A 20,816-nucleotide genomic window follows, 5' to 3' on the forward strand; every position below is an offset into this window, starting at 1 on the left:
GAATTGTATTCCAACATGCTTTCAAATATAAAAGTTGACAAAAGAAGATGTGTTGGTAAAGGAAAACATTGTAGTTGATGGACCGATTTCAGTTTTTTTAAATCAAACAAAACAATTTGGCGGATTATAATCCCCCACCAAACGTAAATGATGATAAGTTTGTGCAGGAACTTATTCTATATATGAATGTTTGACAGACCCACCATATTCAAAAAGTAATAGTGTCAGTGCTACTGTTGCTAATTAATCTGGTGGATGTTTACTGGTTAGTGGTACCGTTTTATTGTTAATCTGGTGGATGTTTACTGGTTAGTGGTACCGTTTTACTATTAAATTGCATCTGGTGACACTATGCATGCTTCTTCTTCTTCAATGCAAGTGAACCCATGCCCTATGCAAGAAGTTCCAGTAACTAGTAGTGTAGGAGATAGAGCCTGGAAAAACTTTTTCTTTGATGCAGGTCAAAGGTCAAAGACTCAAAATGTAGGTCAGAGTGACCTACTTTTGATACATTACACACCGCCTCACAAAGGTGAACTCATACACCAAGTATGAAGTTTTAGTGACTAGTAGTGTAGGAGATAGAGCCTGGACAACCTTTTTCTTTGATGTAGGTCAAAGGTCAAAGTGTAGGTCAGAGTGACCTACTTATGATACATGACACACCGCCTCACCAAGGTGAACCCATACTTCAAGTATGAAGTTCCAGTGACAAGTAGTGCCGGACAAGATAGCGGAAGGATGGACAGACATGACGCAAAACTCTAGTCCCCCCCAGTTTCAGGTGGGGGACTTATAATTTTCTGGTCTACATAAGGGAACTTTGTTATACATGTAGTGAGAAAGTTCACAATACAGAAATGATCTAGTTTGCACAGACATCGCTGACTTTTAAATTCACAGACCTATATTTCTGTGGATATATTATTTCAAATATTCCTTTTTTACCGATTCCACTCCAGATTACCAGTAAAACATGATTTGCAGACATACTTTAGCTTTGAACTGTTACAATCATATATTCCACAACATATACTGCATCAGTTGTGATATTAACCATCTCTGACATTATAATCTCGCACGATCAAGACAAATTCTCTATTATTTCATGTACCAGGTAATATGATGCAACTGAAATTTATCACAGAAATAATACCTTCACCTGTATTAAGTGCATGTACAGCCTTAATGGTGAAAGGAAGCAACATCTTTGTTTTCTTGAGAAAAAAATAACTTACAATTAAATTAAGTACCACAACATTTGGTAAGAACTTAAAATGTCATAGAATACATCTTTATTACTAACAATGACATCCTAAAATCCATGTTTATATAATATATTATTTATGTGTAGTTCATCAACCTCTCATTTAATAAGAACAAAAACACACTTAACATTATGAATATCAGCTGCTCAGTGCCCAGATTCTTGAAATGAAATCCCTTTTACAATATATCAGTTTGCAGATAAATAATAAAAATCCTATTAATCTTAGAACTCTGGTGATAACAGCTGTTTACAATCACAATTAGGACATATCTAATGGGACTCATTCAGTACCAGTACATGTAAGTAAGGGGGCAGTACTTCTTTTTGGGTTCACTTAAAAACATACATCTTGGTCTATCTTCATACTTTTAAATAGACATTTAAATGATGAAACATGGAAAATTTGAAAGATTAACAGCAATATTAACAATTAGGTATGTAAGATGTGTCGGTGCAACTTGAATTAACAAATACATAATTAATATGCAGTTATATGCAAATGGTTATTTCTTGATCCACTCCAGCACCTGGGGTGTGTAGTAAGAGATGAGAATGTCTGCCCCAGCCCTCCTCATACTGGTGAGTACTTCCATCAAGGTCGTCTTTAGGTCAAAGGCTCCAGCTTTAGCACCGTGATACAGCATAGCATACTCCCCTGACACCTGGTATATGGCCAGGGGGTGGGAGGGGTACTGAAACACCATATTAGTTTATTACATTAATTTGTATGTTCAAAAATGATGGACTTATTTCCATTTCAGTCATAGAGAAAAATGAGAAAATGGTTATAAAATCAGCACACTTTCATCAGGCATCCATACCATTTAGTTCCCACTGACTGTCTGTGTAAGTTCTGATTTCTTAGTGTTATCAGTTTATAATAGAACTTTTGTTATATTTGTGTGTGGACATTTTTTAGCTTGACAAACAGCAGCTATATTTTGCTAGTGATTTATTTTTGCTACACACACTGCGTGTACATAATCCTTCAATGTTAAACGCCCATTAATTGTTTGTCGATAGAAATATCACAGAAAAATTCAGTACCTTGCCCTTGACCATCCTGACTACATCCAAGTAGGCTAGACCTGGCTTCACCATTAACATATCTGCTCCCTCGGCGACGTCACGATCCTAATGACAAGGAAAATTAGAAAATTTAATATTTTATAATGAAACACGAGTCAATGGTGCATACAGTAGCGTACAGTTAAGTGTACTGCAGATAATCGCTATCTTATCAGCAAGAGAAGACATCTTACCAATTTCTGCTGTACATGTAGTGTCTATACAGTCAACATGTTTACCATGAATACATTTACCGTCAATACATTAGCCATTGATACATGGACTGTCTATATACATTACTGCAGACATTTTTATGGTTGATACATCTACTGTCAAACCACTTACAGTCAATACAGAACTATGTTTACATATTCTCAATAATCTAATGTCAACAAATCTTCAACAAATTATCTAATTCACAGACCTCTTAACTTAGGAGATAGTTATCATGCAAGACCTACCTTAGAAATCACCTGTCAGGTGTCATTTCTTTTTCATAACAACCATTTTCAGAAATTGTTACTCATAAACTAAAGACATTATAAACCTATCACCATATGTGCTGGTAACAGATACATGCACCATTACTGTAGTGAGTCAGACAGACTACCATGTTAAACATTAGTTCCTTGCAATTAGTTAACTGTTCATACCACAGCTCTTTCGGCTAGACCAACAGATCCAGGAGGAAGCTGGTAACATTTCCTGTCTCCGTAAGATGGGGCAGACTTGGCAGCATCCCTACAGAACAAAACATAACCCCTATGTTTATTGCTGGCAATAAATATGTATTTTCAAATTATGTTTTAGATGATGCTATAGAAATGTCATATTGTGCAATTAGAGAACAGTCTCTACATAAGGCATTTGTCTAAGGAGTTATTTCCCTTCTACTATATATGTATGAGTAAGACTAATTTGTTGGTTGTGTTTTGTCAACAAGGTTTTTAGACATGCAGAATAAAAGAAAATTTGAAACAAAAGACAAGACATTGATAAGGGTGACAAGAATTTACACAAATGTACATGTAACACGTAGAGAACTTAGCTAAAGAAGAAGCGAAAGGAATGTAAACAGATTTTTGAAAATCAGATCCCATCCCATATTATATATCAAAGTAATAATACATGTAAATGAAGCAGAAAAATGCAGTCTATGATTGACCACTTAAATATAGTTCTGACCTGAATGGTCCGTAGAAGGACGATGCAAACTTAGCACTGTAGCTGAGAACGGACACTCGGTTACCCAGGCCTTCCTTTTGGAGGAGATCTTTTATAGCACCAACTCTCCCGTCCATCATATCTGACGGGGCGATAATCTGGCATCCTTTTAAACCAAACATCAATAATTATAAAATGTACATCGGTACGATTTTTGTCAAAATGTTTTTTTCGAATAATACTTCTATTTTACAATGAAGACAGTCTATTCTAAAGATCAACTGATCATCCTCACCAAGATAGCAAACATGGGAACGATATTATCTCAGACGTACATTGTATAGACATACTTTAGTATTAATAGTTTCTGTTTATACATCAAATTTAATGCTCAGTCATACACATTACACATTCTATATCTATCACCGTTAAATTGGACTTGCCCTACATAGATGTAATATATGATTTTCTATGTCAAAAAGTGCCCACCTGCTTTGGCATAGGCTAATGATATCTCAGCCAATCTCTTAATGCTGGCCTCATTGTCCAGACTTCCATCTTCCCTCATCACACCTGAAAAGATAACAGTTACATTAACAACCAGTCACATTGACTGTGTCTACAGATCTATAATGATATATGTTTTTATAAAGTTATACTGGGTATAATATTCTTAATGTTACAGTCCAAAATCACCTGTATAATGACCCCAATGTTTCAACCCAAAATCACCTGTTTTATGCTCCCAATATTACAGCCCAAAATCACCTGTATAATGTTCGTCATGTTACAGCCCAAAATCACAAGCTGTATAATATTCCCAACGTTACAGCCCAAAATCACCAGCTGTATAATGTTCTTCATGTAACAGCCCAAAATCACCTATATAATGTTTGTCACGTTACAGCCCAAAATCACCTGTATAATGTTCCCAATGTTACAGCCCAAAATCACCTGTATAATGTTACAGCCCAAAATCACCAGCTGTATAATATTCCCAATGTTACAGCCCAAAATCACCAGCTGTATAATGTTTGTCATGTAACAGCCCAAAATCACCAGCTGTATAATATTCCCAACGTTACAGCCCAAAATCACCAGCTGTATAATGTTCGTCATGTAACAGCCCAAAATCACCTATATAATGTTCGTCACGTTACAGCCCAAAATCACCTGTATAATATTCCCAATGTTACAGCCCAAAATCACCTGTATAATGTTCCCAATGTTACAGCCCAAAATCACCTGTATAATGTTCCCAATGTTACAGCCCAAAATCACCTGTATAATGTTCCTCTCGTTACAACCGAAAATCACCTGTATAATGTTCGTCATGTTACAGCCCAAAATCACCTGTATAATGAATGTTCCCAATGTTACAGCCCAAAATCACCTGTATAATGTTCCTCTCGTTACAACCCAAAATCACCTGTATAATGTTCGTCATGTTACAACCCAAAATCACCTGTATAATGTTCCCATTGTTACAGCTTTGGCACAGTGATCTAGTATCTTCTTGTCCTGCTTTACTTTATCTTTGTGCAGAATCCGTTTCATAATAAAACTATTTACAACATTAATGCTTTTCTTATGGTATATACATATATATGATATTTTGGTAGTCAGATGAGGAGGTCCTGACAAGTGATAAGGTTATTTGTTGATGCTACAATCACTGTAACTTATCCCCAAACAAAGATATGTCCTCTTATTGCTGTAGAACAATAAATACTGACCACAGTGACCGTGACATGTGTAGGGACACAGACAGACATCACAGGCTATGAGGAGGTCAAACGTCCTATTATTACTGTATAACAATGTATACTGACCACAGTGACATGTGTAGGGACACAGACAGATATCACAGGCTATGAGGAGGTCATACCTCCTATTATTACTGTATAACAGTGTATACTGACCACAGTGACCGTGACATGTGTAGGGACACAGACAGACATCACAGGCTATGAGGAGGTCATACGTCCTATTATTACTGTATAACAGTGTATACTGACCACAGTGACCGTGACATGTGTAGGGACACAGACAGACATCACAGGCTATGAGGAGGTCATACGTCCTATTATTACTGTATAACAGTGTATACTGACCACAGTGACCGTGACATGTGTAGGGACACAGACAGACATCACAGGCTATGAGGAGGTCATACGTCCTATTATTACTGTATAACAGTGTATACTGACCACAGTGACCGTGACATGTGTAGGGACACAGACAGACATCACAGGCTATGAGGAGGTCATACGTCCTATTATTACTGTATAACAGTGTATACTGACCACAGTGACCGTGACATGTGTAGGGACACAGACAGACATCACAGGCTATGAGGAGGTCATACGTCCTATTATTACTGTATAACAGTGTATACTGACCACAGTGACCGTGACATGTGTAGGGACACAGACAGACATCACAGGCTATGAGGAGGTCATACGTCCTATTATTACTGTATAACAGTGTATACTGACCACAGTGACCGTGACATGTGTAGGGACACAGACAGACATCACAGGCTATGAGGAGGTCATACGTCCTATTATTACTGTATAACAGTGTATACTGACCACAGTGACCGTGACATGTGTAGGGACACAGACAGACATCACAGGCTATGAGGAGGTCATACGTCCTATTATTACTGTATAACAGTGTATACTGACCACAGTGACCGTGACATGTGTAGGGACACAGACAGACATCACAGGCTATGAGGAGGTCATACGTCCTATTATTACTGTATAACAGTGTATACTGACCACAGTGACCGTGACATGTGTAGGGACACAGACAGACATCACAGGCTATGAGGAGGTCATACGTCCTATTATTACTGTATAACAGTGTATACTGACCACAGTGACCGTGACATGTGTAGGGACACAGACAGACATCACAGGCTATGAGGAGGTCATACGTCCTATTATTACTGTATAACAGTGTATACTGACCACAGTGACCGTGACATGTGTAGGGACACAGACAGACATCACAGGCTATGAGGAGGTCATACGTCCTATTATTACTGTATAACAGTGTATACTGACCACAGTGACCGTGACATGTGTAGGGACACAGACAGACATCACAGGCTATGAGGAGGTCATACGTCCTATTATTACTGTATAACAGTGTATACTGACCACAGTGACCGTGACATGTGTAGGGACACAGACAGACATCACAGGCTATGAGGAGGTCATACGTCCTATTATTACTGTATAACAGTGTATACTGACCACAGTGACCGTGACATGTGTAGGGACACAGACAGACATCACAGGCTATGAGGAGGTCATACGTCCTATTATTACTGTATAACAGTGTATACTGACCACAGTGACCGTGACATGTGTAGGGACACAGACAGACATCACAGGCTATGAGGAGGTCATACGTCCTATTATTACTGTATAACAGTGTATACTGACCACAGTGACCGTGACATGTGTAGGGACACAGACAGACATCACAGGCTATGAGGAGGTCATACGTCCTATTATTACTGTATAACAGTGTATACTGACCACAGTGACCGTGACATGTGTAGGGACACAGACAGACATCACAGGCTATGAGGAGGTCATACGTCCTATTATTACTGTATAACAGTGTATACTGACCACAGTGACCGTGACATGTGTAGGGACACAGACAGACATCACAGGCTATGAGGAGGTCATACGTCCTATTATTACTGTATAACAGTGTATACTGACCACAGTGACCGTGACATGTGTAGGGACACAGACAGACATCACAGGCTATGAGGAGGTCATACGTCCTATTATTACTGTATAACAGTGTATACTGACCACAGTGACCGTGACATGTGTAGGGACACAGACAGACATCACAGGCTATGAGGAGGTCATACGTCCTATTATTACTGTATAACAGTGTATACTGACCACAGTGACCGTGACATGTGTAGGGACACAGACAGACATCACAGGCTATGAGGAGGTCATACGTCCTATTATTACTGTATAACAGTGTATACTGACCACAGTGACCGTGACATGTGTAGGGACACAGACAGACATCACAGGCTATGAGGAGGTCATACGTCCTATTATTACTGTATAACAGTGTATACTGACCACAGTGACCGTGACATGTGTAGGGACACAGACAGACATCACAGGCTATGAGGAGGTCATACGTCCTATTATTACTGTATAACAGTGTATACTGACCACAGTGACCGTGACATGTGTAGGGACACAGACAGACATCACAGGCTATGAGGAGGTCATACGTCCTATTATTACTGTATAACAGTGTATACTGACCACAGTGACCGTGACATGTGTAGGGACACAGACAGACATCACAGGCTATGAGGAGGTCATACGTCCTATTATTACTGTATAACAGTGTATACTGACCACAGTGACCGTGACATGTGTAGGGACACAGACAGACATCACAGGCTATGAGGAGGTCATACGTCCTATTATTACTGTATAACAGTGTATACTGACCACAGTGACCGTGACATGTGTAGGGACACAGACAGACATCACAGGCTATGAGGAGGTCATACGTCCTATTATTACTGTATAACAGTGTATACTGACCACAGTGACCGTGACATGTGTAGGGACACAGACAGACATCACAGGCTATGAGGAGGTCATACGTCCTATTATTACTGTATAACAGTGTATACTGACCACAGTGACCGTGACATGTGTAGGGACACAGACAGACATCACAGGCTATGAGGAGGTCATACGTCCTATTATTACTGTATAACAGTGTATACTGACCACAGTGACCGTGACATGTGTAGGGACACAGACAGACATCACAGGCTATGAGGAGGTCATACGTCCTATTATTACTGTATAACAGTGTATACTGACCACAGTGACCGTGACATGTGTAGGGACACAGACAGACATCACAGGCTATGAGGAGGTCATACGTCCTATTATTACTGTATAACAGTGTATACTGACCACAGTGACCGTGACATGTGTAGGGACACAGACAGACATCACAGGCTATGAGGAGGTCATACGTCCTATTATTACTGTATAACAGTGTATACTGACCACAGTGACCGTGACATGTGTAGGGACACAGACAGACATCACAGGCTATGAGGAGGTCATACGTCCTATTATTACTGTATAACAGTGTATACTGACCACAGTGACCGTGACATGTGTAGGGACACAGACAGACATCACAGGCTATGAGGAGGTCATACGTCCTATTATTACTGTATAACAGTGTATACTGACCACAGTGACCGTGACATGTGTAGGGACACAGACAGACATCACAGGCTATGAGGAGGTCATACGTCCTATTATTACTGTATAACAGTGTATACTGACCACAGTGACCGTGACATGTGTAGGGACACAGACAGACATCACAGGCTATGAGGAGGTCATACGTCCTATTATTACTGTATAACAGTGTATACTGACCACAGTGACCGTGACATGTGTAGGGACACAGACAGACATCACAGGCTATGAGGAGGTCATACGTCCTATTATTACTGTATAACAGTGTATACTGACCACAGTGACCGTGACATGTGTAGGGACACAGACAGACATCACAGGCTATGAGGAGGTCATACGTCCTATTATTACTGTATAACAGTGTATACTGACCACAGTGACCGTGACATGTGTAGGGACACAGACAGACATCACAGGCTATGAGGAGGTCATACGTCCTATTATTACTGTATAACAGTGTATACTGACCACAGTGACCGTGACATGTGTAGGGACACAGACAGACATCACAGGCTATGAGGAGGTCATACGTCCTATTATTACTGTATAACAGTGTATACTGACCACAGTGACCGTGACATGTGTAGGGACACAGACAGACATCACAGGCTATGAGGAGGTCATACGTCCTATTATTACTGTATAACAGTGTATACTGACCACAGTGACCGTGACATGTGTAGGGACACAGACAGACATCACAGGCTATGAGGAGGTCATACGTCCTATTATTACTGTATAACAGTGTATACTGACCACAGTGACCGTGACATGTGTAGGGACACAGACAGACATCACAGGCTATGAGGAGGTCATACGTCCTATTATTACTGTATAACAGTGTATACTGACCACAGTGACCGTGACATGTGTAGGGACACAGACAGACATCACAGGCTATGAGGAGGTCATACGTCCTATTATTACTGTATAACAGTGTATACTGACCACAGTGACCGTGACATGTGTAGGGACACAGACAGACATCACAGGCTATGAGGAGGTCATACGTCCTATTATTACTGTATAACAGTGTATACTGACCACAGTGACCGTGACATGTGTAGGGACACAGACAGACATCACAGGCTATGAGGAGGTCATACGTCCTATTATTACTGTATAACAGTGTATACTGACCACAGTGACCGTGACATGTGTAGGGACACAGACAGACATCACAGGCTATGAGGAGGTCATACGTCCTATTATTACTGTATAACAGTGTATACTGACCACAGTGACCGTGACATGTGTAGGGACACAGACAGACATCACAGGCTATGAGGAGGTCATACGTCCTATTATTACTGTATAACAGTGTATACTGACCACAGTGACCGTGACATGTGTAGGGACACAGACAGACATCACAGGCTATGAGGAGGTCATACGTCCTATTATTACTGTATAACAGTGTATACTGACCACAGTGACCGTGACATGTGTAGGGACACAGACAGACATCACAGGCTATGAGGAGGTCATACGTCCTATTATTACTGTATAACAGTGTATACTGACCACAGTGACCGTGACATGTGTAGGGACACAGACAGACATCACAGGCTATGAGGAGGTCATACGTCCTATTATTACTGTATAACAGTGTATACTGACCACAGTGACCGTGACATGTGTAGGGACACAGACAGACATCACAGGCTATGAGGAGGTCATACGTCCTATTATTACTGTATAACAGTGTATACTGACCACAGTGACCGTGACATGTGTAGGGACACAGACAGACATCACAGGCTATGAGGAGGTCATACGTCCTATTATTACTGTATAACAGTGTATACTGACCACAGTGACCGTGACATGTGTAGGGACACAGACAGACATCACAGGCTATGAGGAGGTCATACGTCCTATTATTACTGTATAACAGTGTATACTGACCACAGTGACCGTGACATGTGTAGGGACACAGACAGACATCACAGGCTATGAGGAGGTCATACGTCCTATTATTACTGTATAACAGTGTATACTGACCACAGTGACCGTGACATGTGTAGGGACACAGACAGACATCACAGGCTATGAGGAGGTCATACGTCCTATTATTACTGTATAACAGTGTATACTGACCACAGTGACCGTGACATGTGTAGGGACACAGACAGACATCACAGGCTATGAGGAGGTCATACGTCCTATTATTACTGTATAACAGTGTATACTGACCACAGTGACCGTGACATGTGTAGGGACACAGACAGACATCACAGGCTATGAGGAGGTCATACGTCCTATTATTACTGTATAACAGTGTATACTGACCACAGTGACCGTGACATGTGTAGGGACACAGACAGACATCACAGGCTATGAGGAGGTCATACGTCCTATTATTACTGTATAACAGTGTATACTGACCACAGTGACCGTGACATGTGTAGGGACACAGACAGACATCACAGGCTATGAGGAGGTCATACGTCCTATTATTACTGTATAACAGTGTATACTGACCACAGTGACCGTGACATGTGTAGGGACACAGACAGACATCACAGGCTATGAGGAGGTCATACGTCCTATTATTACTGTATAACAGTGTATACTGACCACAGTGACCGTGACATGTGTAGGGACACAGACAGACATCACAGGCTATGAGGAGGTCATACGTCCTATTATTACTGTATAACAGTGTATACTGACCACAGTGACCGTGACATGTGTAGGGACACAGACAGACATCACAGGCTATGAGGAGGTCATACGTCCTATTATTACTGTATAACAGTGTATACTGACCACAGTGACCGTGACATGTGTAGGGACACAGACAGACATCACAGGCTATGAGGAGGTCATACGTCCTATTATTACTGTATAACAGTGTATACTGACCACAGTGACCGTGACATGTGTAGGGACACAGACAGACATCACAGGCTATGAGGAGGTCATACGTCCTATTATTACTGTATAACAGTGTATACTGACCACAGTGACCGTGACATGTGTAGGGACACAGACAGACATCACAGGCTATGAGGAGGTCATACGTCCTATTATTACTGTATAACAGTGTATACTGACCACAGTGACCGTGACATGTGTAGGGACACAGACAGACATCACAGGCTATGAGGAGGTCATACGTCCTATTATTACTGTATAACAGTGTATACTGACCACAGTGACCGTGACATGTGTAGGGACACAGACAGACATCACAGGCTATGAGGAGGTCATACGTCCTATTATTACTGTATAACAGTGTATACTGACCACAGTGACCGTGACATGTGTAGGGACACAGACAGACATCACAGGCTATGAGGAGGTCATACGTCCTATTATTACTGTATAACAGTGTATACTGACCACAGTGACCGTGACATGTGTAGGGACACAGACAGACATCACAGGCTATGAGGAGGTCATACGTCCTATTATTACTGTATAACAGTGTATACTGACCACAGTGACCGTGACATGTGTAGGGACACAGACAGACATCACAGGCTATGAGGAGGTCATACGTCCTATTATTACTGTATAACAGTGTATACTGACCACAGTGACCGTGACATGTGTAGGGACACAGACAGACATCACAGGCTATGAGGAGGTCAAACGTTCTATTATTACTGTATAACCATGTATACTGACCACAGTGACCGTGACATGTGTAGGGACACAGACAGACATCACAGGCTATGAGGAGGTCAGGGAACCACTTCCTCAGCATGCGGGTGGCCACTATAGCAGGAGTACTTTGGGAGTCAGCAGCGGTACCAATGTTGTCCTGTAACAGTTAGAATAAGAAATGATAAAAAGATATTTCAATTTTTTCAAAGAATTAATTTTCTGCTACTGTAGGAATGCCTCCATCACTCTCTTTAATACTTCAACTTTTAAATATTCAAACATCAATATTTGTTTCAAATATAACAATTTCACATAGATGAATGTCACCTAAACACAAACAATAGAAGTGTTAATAATGACCTGGAGATCTTGGTGACTGCATCTTCTTCATTGTTATATATAGTAAGGTAGCAACACAATTCCTCCGTGAATCAAGAGTCATTATCTACTGACCTAGATCTGAATCTAATATTTTAAAAGGTATACTACATTGACATTTCTATCACTAAAATGTACTTTTGTATTTTCAGCTAAAAGTTGTTTGCATTTCGCATATTTTGTTTAACATGCCTTTTTAATTTTGCTAGGTACACCAAATATCAGGACAGTCTTCAGTCCATTCTTGACCATGGGTTCCAGTGCTTCCTGGACACGGTTGATACCATACCGCGCTTGACCTGGCATACTGGCGATCTCCTGGACATCATCATCTTCATCTCTACATGTACCAATAAGTCAAAAACAAAATAAACAAGATTACGCTTCTCACCACTCAATCACAGCTTACCACTTCATTGAAGAACCTGTGTTCAGTAAGCCCTAACATAGATACACATGTACACTAGTGATCAATATACAGATTGAGAATTTTTCGTTAAAAGATCATAACTAATTTATCTGTGCTTTAATTTGACAGATTATGATAATCCTGTAAAAACCTTTCTACTACTATGCTTTGGACAAGTAAAATGAGTAATCTGACCTTTGACCTTCACTTATGACCTTGTCCTTGGAGCTGAGTATAGGGGTCTAGAAGATGCTACACAGAACATGAATGACTGAAAACATGTCTGACAAAAAAAGTATGAACTTTGACCTCAATTTGTAGCCTTTCTTGTCCACCAGAAGTTCAGGAAAGCACTGCATAAATAATATCATAATTAAAGAACAAAATAAAATGCACTAGAATTATTATTAATGTTAACCTATTTTGGGCAGATGCATGAATAACTTTACGAACTTGCTTTCAAACAGTATCTGGAAATTTCCTACAATTCCTTGTCAAATTATGTATGACAGCAGCAAAATCTAAAATTGAAGAGACTTGAATGTTTGAAACTGGTAGTGGTAAAGGTGTGCAGTCATTAGGAGATTGGGAACAGTATGATTGATGTGTCATAGCCCATAGGATAGAGGACTTTTTGTTGACAATAATTACTTAATCATAAAATGTTTTTTCCCTTTTAATGGTCATTATCACTTCTAACTTAACTGTTTGAAATAAAGATTGACTTCATAAATCAATGACCTCGGGCAGATGTAGCTCTACAAATACTGCCTTACAGAAAGTACATACGTACAATAATGTATGGTAACTTCATAATTGTTTGAAATAAATATTGACTTTATAAATCAATGACCTCAGGCAGCTATAACTACTGACACTGCCTCACAGAAAGTACATACATGTACTTCAATGTATATCAAACAAAGTAGCAACACAGTAGCAACATGATTAAGTTAAAGTACTCAGGTGTTCACATCTAACAAAATAAATACCTAAGTACATCTTTTTGTTTTGAATTCATTTCTTAATAATGGGCATCACACTCATAATAAGCATATATATATACAAGCATCAATAATACTCTAATTTTATTTAGAAGGGCATTGTCAACTACTATTTGGAAAGTAGTTTGGATTTAATAACAAAATGCATTCCTTGATCCTGAGCTAGAAATGAAATTATATTCATATAATAAACCAAAACTTATCAAAAGGATTGATCACAAAGTTTTTTTAACTGAAATCTGTCACTGAAACTAGTATACAGAACTTTCATTTATGTTTTATAACTTAGGCAGATGGGTGCATATTTTTATTATCAAACAGCAGCAGCTTGGTTTATAAACGGTTGAAAGATCAGTTACATCTGTATATGCTTCAATGGTATATAAATACTTTTCTAAATCTGTCAACAGCAAGGTCATAAAACCATATGAAATGAGAGTTCAATATTCAGTTCTGTAGGTGTAAGATATATACATGTGGACCAAACTGATTGGTTGGTCACAGAACATCCGGGAAGTCTCATGTTTGGTGTTCTTGTTAACATCTCAGGTGTGACATTTGAACATACAGAAACCAAGCATTCCCCTGAAACTTATCATGCTGGTACATGAAATGACACAGGTGATCGTGAGGATTTCTCGGGCCTGTGACTTTGTCGTGGGAAGATCTATGTGTCATAAGTATGATGTTACCTAAGGCTACACGACTAAGCAAATATTTATATTAAGACATCACTATCAGTCCTATATCATCACGCCTGGAGACATTCACTTCAAGGCTTTATAACATTTTTCAGTACTCTTTTAAGGTTTTGTTTAGTTTCAAGATGATGAGATACAAAGCAAATTTATATGACTTAGGTTAATAGTTAGCTCATAAATATTTATCTGTGCATCTTCAGTTTAAACATTTAACATATATATATGTATTGAGTACAATTTACTAAAGGTCCATAAAAATTAATTTCATACATGTATGACCTTAATCAATATAATACCTATATAAACTTATTACACTTAGAGTAATCATCCATAGTAGGATTTATATACTGTAAATGTTATTGTTCTTAATTGACAGATAGATACTATGGCCTGGGATATAGCTCATACTTTTGTTACCAGGCTATAGTAATTATTATGTCCCGGATTGTTGTCCCCATCATATTAATGAACCAATGATTGGCAATAAACATGAGATCCCAAAGGGAACTAATTGGGCACCCAACATTGTAAGATCTCCATTAGTTCTATGCATGTTTGATCTTTTCTCTTCATTTTTCTTCATTTTTCTTTATTGACAAGACATATCAGGTGAGGGGTGAGCAAAGCCAGTATTTGACCTTGACCCCTCGATCAGTTTGTAATTAATCGAGCCATCACTGCCGACTCAAGTGAAGATTCAAAATGCCTAAAGATAGGTGTTTGGAACATTTTTACCAGGTATTCGATGAATATTGATGCAATTCCTTCATCATCAGCCTATGGGAACCAGTTTGCTTTTCGGAAACTTTAATGTACTATCAACTATAACTATACAAAATATATACTATATTTGCTTTCATAAGCACCCCTCCCACTATACATGTAAGCATCCCTCCCACTATAAGCACTCCTCCCACTATAAGTACCCCTCCCACTGTAAGCACCCTCCCACTATAAGTGCCCCTCCAACTATAAGTACCCCTCCCACTATAAGTACCCCTCCCACTTTAAGTACCCCTCCTACTGTAAACACCCCTCCCACTACAAATGCATAAGTGCCCCTCCAACTATAAACACCCCTCCCACTGTAAGTACCCCTCCCACTTTAAGCACCCCTCCCACTATAAGTACCCCTCCCACTATAAGCACCCCTCCCACTGTAAGCACCCCTCACACTATAAACACCCCTCCCACTGTAAGCACCCCTCCCACTATAAGTACCCCACCACTGTAAGTACCCCTCCCACTATAAGTACCCCACCCACTATAATTACCCCTCCCACTATAGGTACCCCTCCCACTATAAGTACCCCACTCACTATAAGTACCCCACCCACTATAAACACCCCTCCCACTATAAGTACCCCACCACTGTAAGTACCCCATCCCACTATAAACACCCCTCCCACTGTAAGCACCCATCCCACTATAAGTACCCCTCCCACTATAAGTACCCCACCCACTATAATTACCCCTCCCACTATAAGCACCACTTCAACTGTAAGCACCCCTCCCACTATAAGTACCCCACCACTGTAAGTACCCCATCCCACTATAAACACCCCTCCCACTGTAAGCACCCATCCCACTATAAGGTCCCCTCCCACTATAAGTACCCCACCCACTGTAAGCACCCCTCCCACTATAATCACCCCTCCCACTGTAAGCACCCCTCCCACTATAAGTACCCCTCCCACTATAAGTACCCCCCCACTATAAACACCCCTCCCACTGTAACCACTGATCCCACTATAAGTACCCCTGCCACTATAAGTACCCCACCCACTGTAAGTACCCCTCCCACTATAAGCACCCCTCCCACTATAAGCACCACTTCAACTATAAGCACCCCTCACACTATAAACACCCCTCCCACTATAAGCACCCCTCCCACTATAATCACCCCTCCCACTGTAAACACCCCTCCTACTGTAAGCACCCCTCCCACTATAATCACCCCTCCCACTGTAAGCACCCATCCCATATTTTGTCAATTTAAAAATGGCATAAATTTGGTAATGACGAAAAAAAATCTGTTTCATATTTTGTGGAATATGTAACTGGGTCATATTGTTTCATAGTCTGCCCTGTCCCTTTATTTCTCTGCTATCTATTCAAGTACATGTAGACTTCATGGTTCCAATGAGATCTGTTTGTTTATCTCAGTGCCCATATCTGGCCATACTGTTCTTATACATAACTTACAAGACTTTTAGCTAGAAAATCAATTTATATATTATATATTTATACAGAGTTTGACAATGAAGTACAACACAACTATGAAGTAGTGAAAACACACAAAATGCAAAACTTACAAGTTACAATGTACCTCAGTATGATTGGAAGTAAAGAATTATTTAACCTTACAAACTGGGAAAACAGTTAACCAAACTGACATACCTGGTAAAATTAATTTCCAAAGCAAGAATTTACCATACTGTTTTACCTGCCTTACTTTGTAATGAGAGCTTAATTGTGTGATATATCTAAGAGAGTTTGCACCCCAAAACAACAATATACTATCAGAGGACTTGTTTGTAAAACATTTCAAACTGACACAAAACAGAAAATACTTCAGTGTCGACACACTTATAACTTTGATAACATCATCAACTCCCTTTATATAATTTATAATGAACTGTACATCATAATATAATAACCTAGACATTACAGTAATCATCTGAAGATGACTACAAGGTTTAAAATCATTTGTGATGACGAACCGTCTTTGTTTTGGTTTTTTATATATATTACCTAACTGAATACATGCCTAGTTCTGATTCTGATTTAATATGTAACATGACTAATCAAGAGTTGCATTGGGTTTTTTATATGCAATTTTCTGATAAAAAGTGTGTTATTAATTATCAATCATGTAGATAGGTGAACAGATCTATAATGTCAGGGCTAAGTGTCAAATGTACACGTCTGCTAATATGTGACAAAAATGATAATTTTATGACAAATTCTATCATGTCTGATCAGTATTTTACCTGAGGGCAGGTTGACACTGTCAGTAGACGTCATTACTAGACTACCAGTGACGTAGATAAGAAGGAAATAGGACAGAGATTTAACTTTAATACACAGTCAGACACAAGAAATTGAAAAACATCAGCTCTGACAGTAAACAAAATATTGAAAGTGTATCACAACATCCCACAATAATACATGTGTTATATGTTAGCTGTACAGTGAAGAACACAAATCTCAACTTTGTACCAGTTTGTTCTATAGGTCTGTCTGGCATTGATTCTTAGTTTCAATAAGAATGGTAATATTGAGTGTTCCATTCAACAGTAAATTCACACTTTTTGACCCCTATAAACTATAGTAATGCTGGGATATTAATCAAATAACACCTTTAGATAACAATTGGCAAACGTTTTTTACTTCGAAATATAATTGCAATTCAGATGCAAAATCTTCATATTATGTTATTACACAAGAATTACTTATAAGCAGTAATGTAAATACTAAATAGTATCTGCTTCATTTGGTTATTTTAATGTATATATTAGGTATTGTATAAAGAAAAACACTAGTAAATTCCTGTTGAGATCTCTATAACTTCTGCTCTGTAGTTCATTTTGATTGGTCAACACAAAAGGTCAGTTTTTATTGACAGCTTTTTCGGCCAATCAGGTAGCAAGTTGCAAAACAATCGCAAAGTTCTGGTCCAGACTATTCATTTTGAGCTCATCTTTGATTCCGTTTTATTAATAATGATAATTATCATACATACATGTATTTATGTAAATGGATATGGGTATACGCTATGTTACTTAACTATGCATATATTTAATAAATCTGTCTGATAGAACTGAAATTAAAGCTGAATCGAAGCAATAGCCTTCTGTTTCCATTTTGGGGAATTTAATGCCCTGTCAACATATGGGTATGAAGCTTTAAATTAAAGGGGCTGGTCGGGGAAAAAATGTCATATTTGCTAAAATGGCATACACATGTTTAAAATAACTTCTTATGAAATATACCGATTCAAATTTTGCTGAAATTCACTCCCTAAGAGTAAAAATTATAATTATATTAAAGAAATCCTAAATCGTCACCTGACAGTCTAAAACTCTCAATTGACCCAGATTAGTGATGTGACAACCATGTGACATATATAAATAGATCTGTGCTAAACTTACGCGGGGCTTCCCCGAGATTTCAGTGGTCAAAACTGGACATTGCAAGCAGAACTTGACCATCATATTGCGTGGTATAACTTTTGGAAGGCCAAAGAACGCATTTAGACCCATTTATTTTGCATTTTTTTCCCCGACCAGCCACTTTAAGACTATTATATATTTTCACTTACATACCAGATGCAGATGCCCATGACGAATCCAAACGATATTTCCGTACCTAAGAATGACCGGTTTGGTACTTTTTTGTAAAGAAAAAAATACTGGAGAATCCTGAAATATTGAACAGCAACTCTCTGGACACACACAGCATTCAGATACAAAGTTGAAAATAAAGTCTTAGTGTCAAAAATCTTATAAAATATTGAAAGGAACTTTGGGAAGAACCAAAAGTACAGAAACATCATAATACCAAAACGAATGAGTAATCTTAATTAAACAGGGAACTACATCCACTCCATTACTTCCACGGCTATAATCAATCACTAAGTTTCTTATGCCGAAATTTTAAAGTGAATTCTCAGAGCATAACAGCCCATTAAGCTTATAAAACACTGGTATGTCCCAAACTAGATTACAGTGCCTCACAGTTTAGGACCCTCACAACATTTGTCAAATTAACCATTTGAATAAAGTGCTAGGTTGAGCAGCGGCCACTGGGCAGCTCCGTCACGTGCACTGATGACATGATAAACATTTTACACTGGCCACCCTTATATCTTTGCTGTCTCCAGTTCAGACTTGTCATGCTGTACACATCCAGAACATCTTATCGTTGACCCCAGCTCAAGCCATCATCACCCATATGCCTTCAAACACATCGGAATGTCCCGAGATTACTATAAAAACTCATTCTATCCTACTGTCCTAGGACTATAACACAATACTGTCAATAGAATCTACTCCCTCAGCCTTTTGTTTCTGTTGACACTGTTTATGCTTCCAATGCCGCCATCTCAGTGTCTTACCTTTCACAACTCTAAATCACCTATGTTTTAATCTTTTTATCATGTAAAAATAACTAAATATGTGTGTTTTCAGTTTTGTAATCAACGCCTATCGACAAATCATCAGAATTGATGCCACGCTATAGAGTTCCGTCAATAGTTAGACGTGTCCATTCATTCAAGTCCAGTAGTGTGTGTACACTTTGTAAACGTGAAACTGCACACTCGAGCTCATACACTGTCAAAACATCCGACATCACACTGCTGTGCTGATGTAACGCCGGTCACGTTTTGACCTACAAAATGTTTCTCATATTTCTGTCATTACCGGAGCAGAAAAAGAAAGAAATATTATATCTTACGTGACAAAGATGGGGTAGATGAGATTCTCCGCACAAATACTCGTATTTGCCGTCTGCCATGAACGTAAAACTGGATGGTGATATCCGCTGTGAAGAACTGTGTGGCTTGCCATGTTGTTTTACAAAATAACCTTTCAACGTCAACTTTGCACCATGACCTTTCGGAGATCCCACGTGCTTCCGGTAATTATATTTAAGGCGGTAAAATATGAAATTGTCCATGTGTTGACTTGGAGGTTCGGCGTTGGTGTCATGACGCTGTTGTAACTAAAGTACATTCTGAGTTTGTACTTGTAGAGAAGGCACACAACTACTAATAATAGTGATCTCGGTTGGTTAAACTAGACTAAACGGAAACTGCTTGTTGCGCCCTCCTGTCCCCCTGCCCTGGACTGGAGTAAGTTAGCCCACCTGACATTATTTCGAGCCCCACAACGGAATTGTTCAAATCAG

The 20,816-nt window shown here is 39.3% G+C and overlaps 1 protein-coding gene across 1 annotated transcript; it reads right to left on the minus strand.

Moving 5' to 3' along the window:
- Nucleotides 1–635: 635 nt before the first annotated feature.
- LOC110458627 (delta-aminolevulinic acid dehydratase-like) lies at nucleotides 636–20,497 on the minus strand. The gene is made up of 8 exons (XM_021510413.1): nucleotides 20,364–20,497; nucleotides 12,982–13,129; nucleotides 12,433–12,568; nucleotides 3,992–4,075; nucleotides 3,524–3,668; nucleotides 2,992–3,079; nucleotides 2,318–2,404; nucleotides 636–1,962 (listed from the first exon to the last, which is right to left on the minus strand). The coding sequence occupies exons 1-8, from the start codon at nucleotides 20,474–20,476 to the stop codon at nucleotides 1,774–1,776; spliced, it is 990 nt and encodes a 329-aa protein (XP_021366088.1). The 5' UTR covers nucleotides 20,477–20,497; the 3' UTR covers nucleotides 636–1,773.
- Nucleotides 20,498–20,816: the final 319 nt, after the last annotated feature.

This window comes from Mizuhopecten yessoensis, unplaced genomic scaffold, assembly GCF_002113885.1.
Source record: "Mizuhopecten yessoensis strain PY_sf001 unplaced genomic scaffold, ASM211388v2 scaffold9677, whole genome shotgun sequence".
NCBI lineage: Eukaryota > Metazoa > Mollusca > Bivalvia > Pectinida > Pectinidae > Mizuhopecten > Mizuhopecten yessoensis.

Coding starts and splice junctions, on each gene's coding strand:
- LOC110458627 (XM_021510413.1), bottom strand. CDS start 20,476: ATGGCAAGCCACACAGTTCTTCACAGCGGATATCACCATCCAGTTTTA. Junction 13,130..20,363: donor ATCTACCCCATCTTTGTCAC/GTAAGATATAAT, acceptor TGGTACATGTAG/AGATGAAGATGATGATGTCC. Junction 4,076..12,432: donor CACATGTCACGGTCACTGTG/GTCAGTATACAT, acceptor TTATCTTTTCAG/GTGTGATGAGGGAAGATGGA.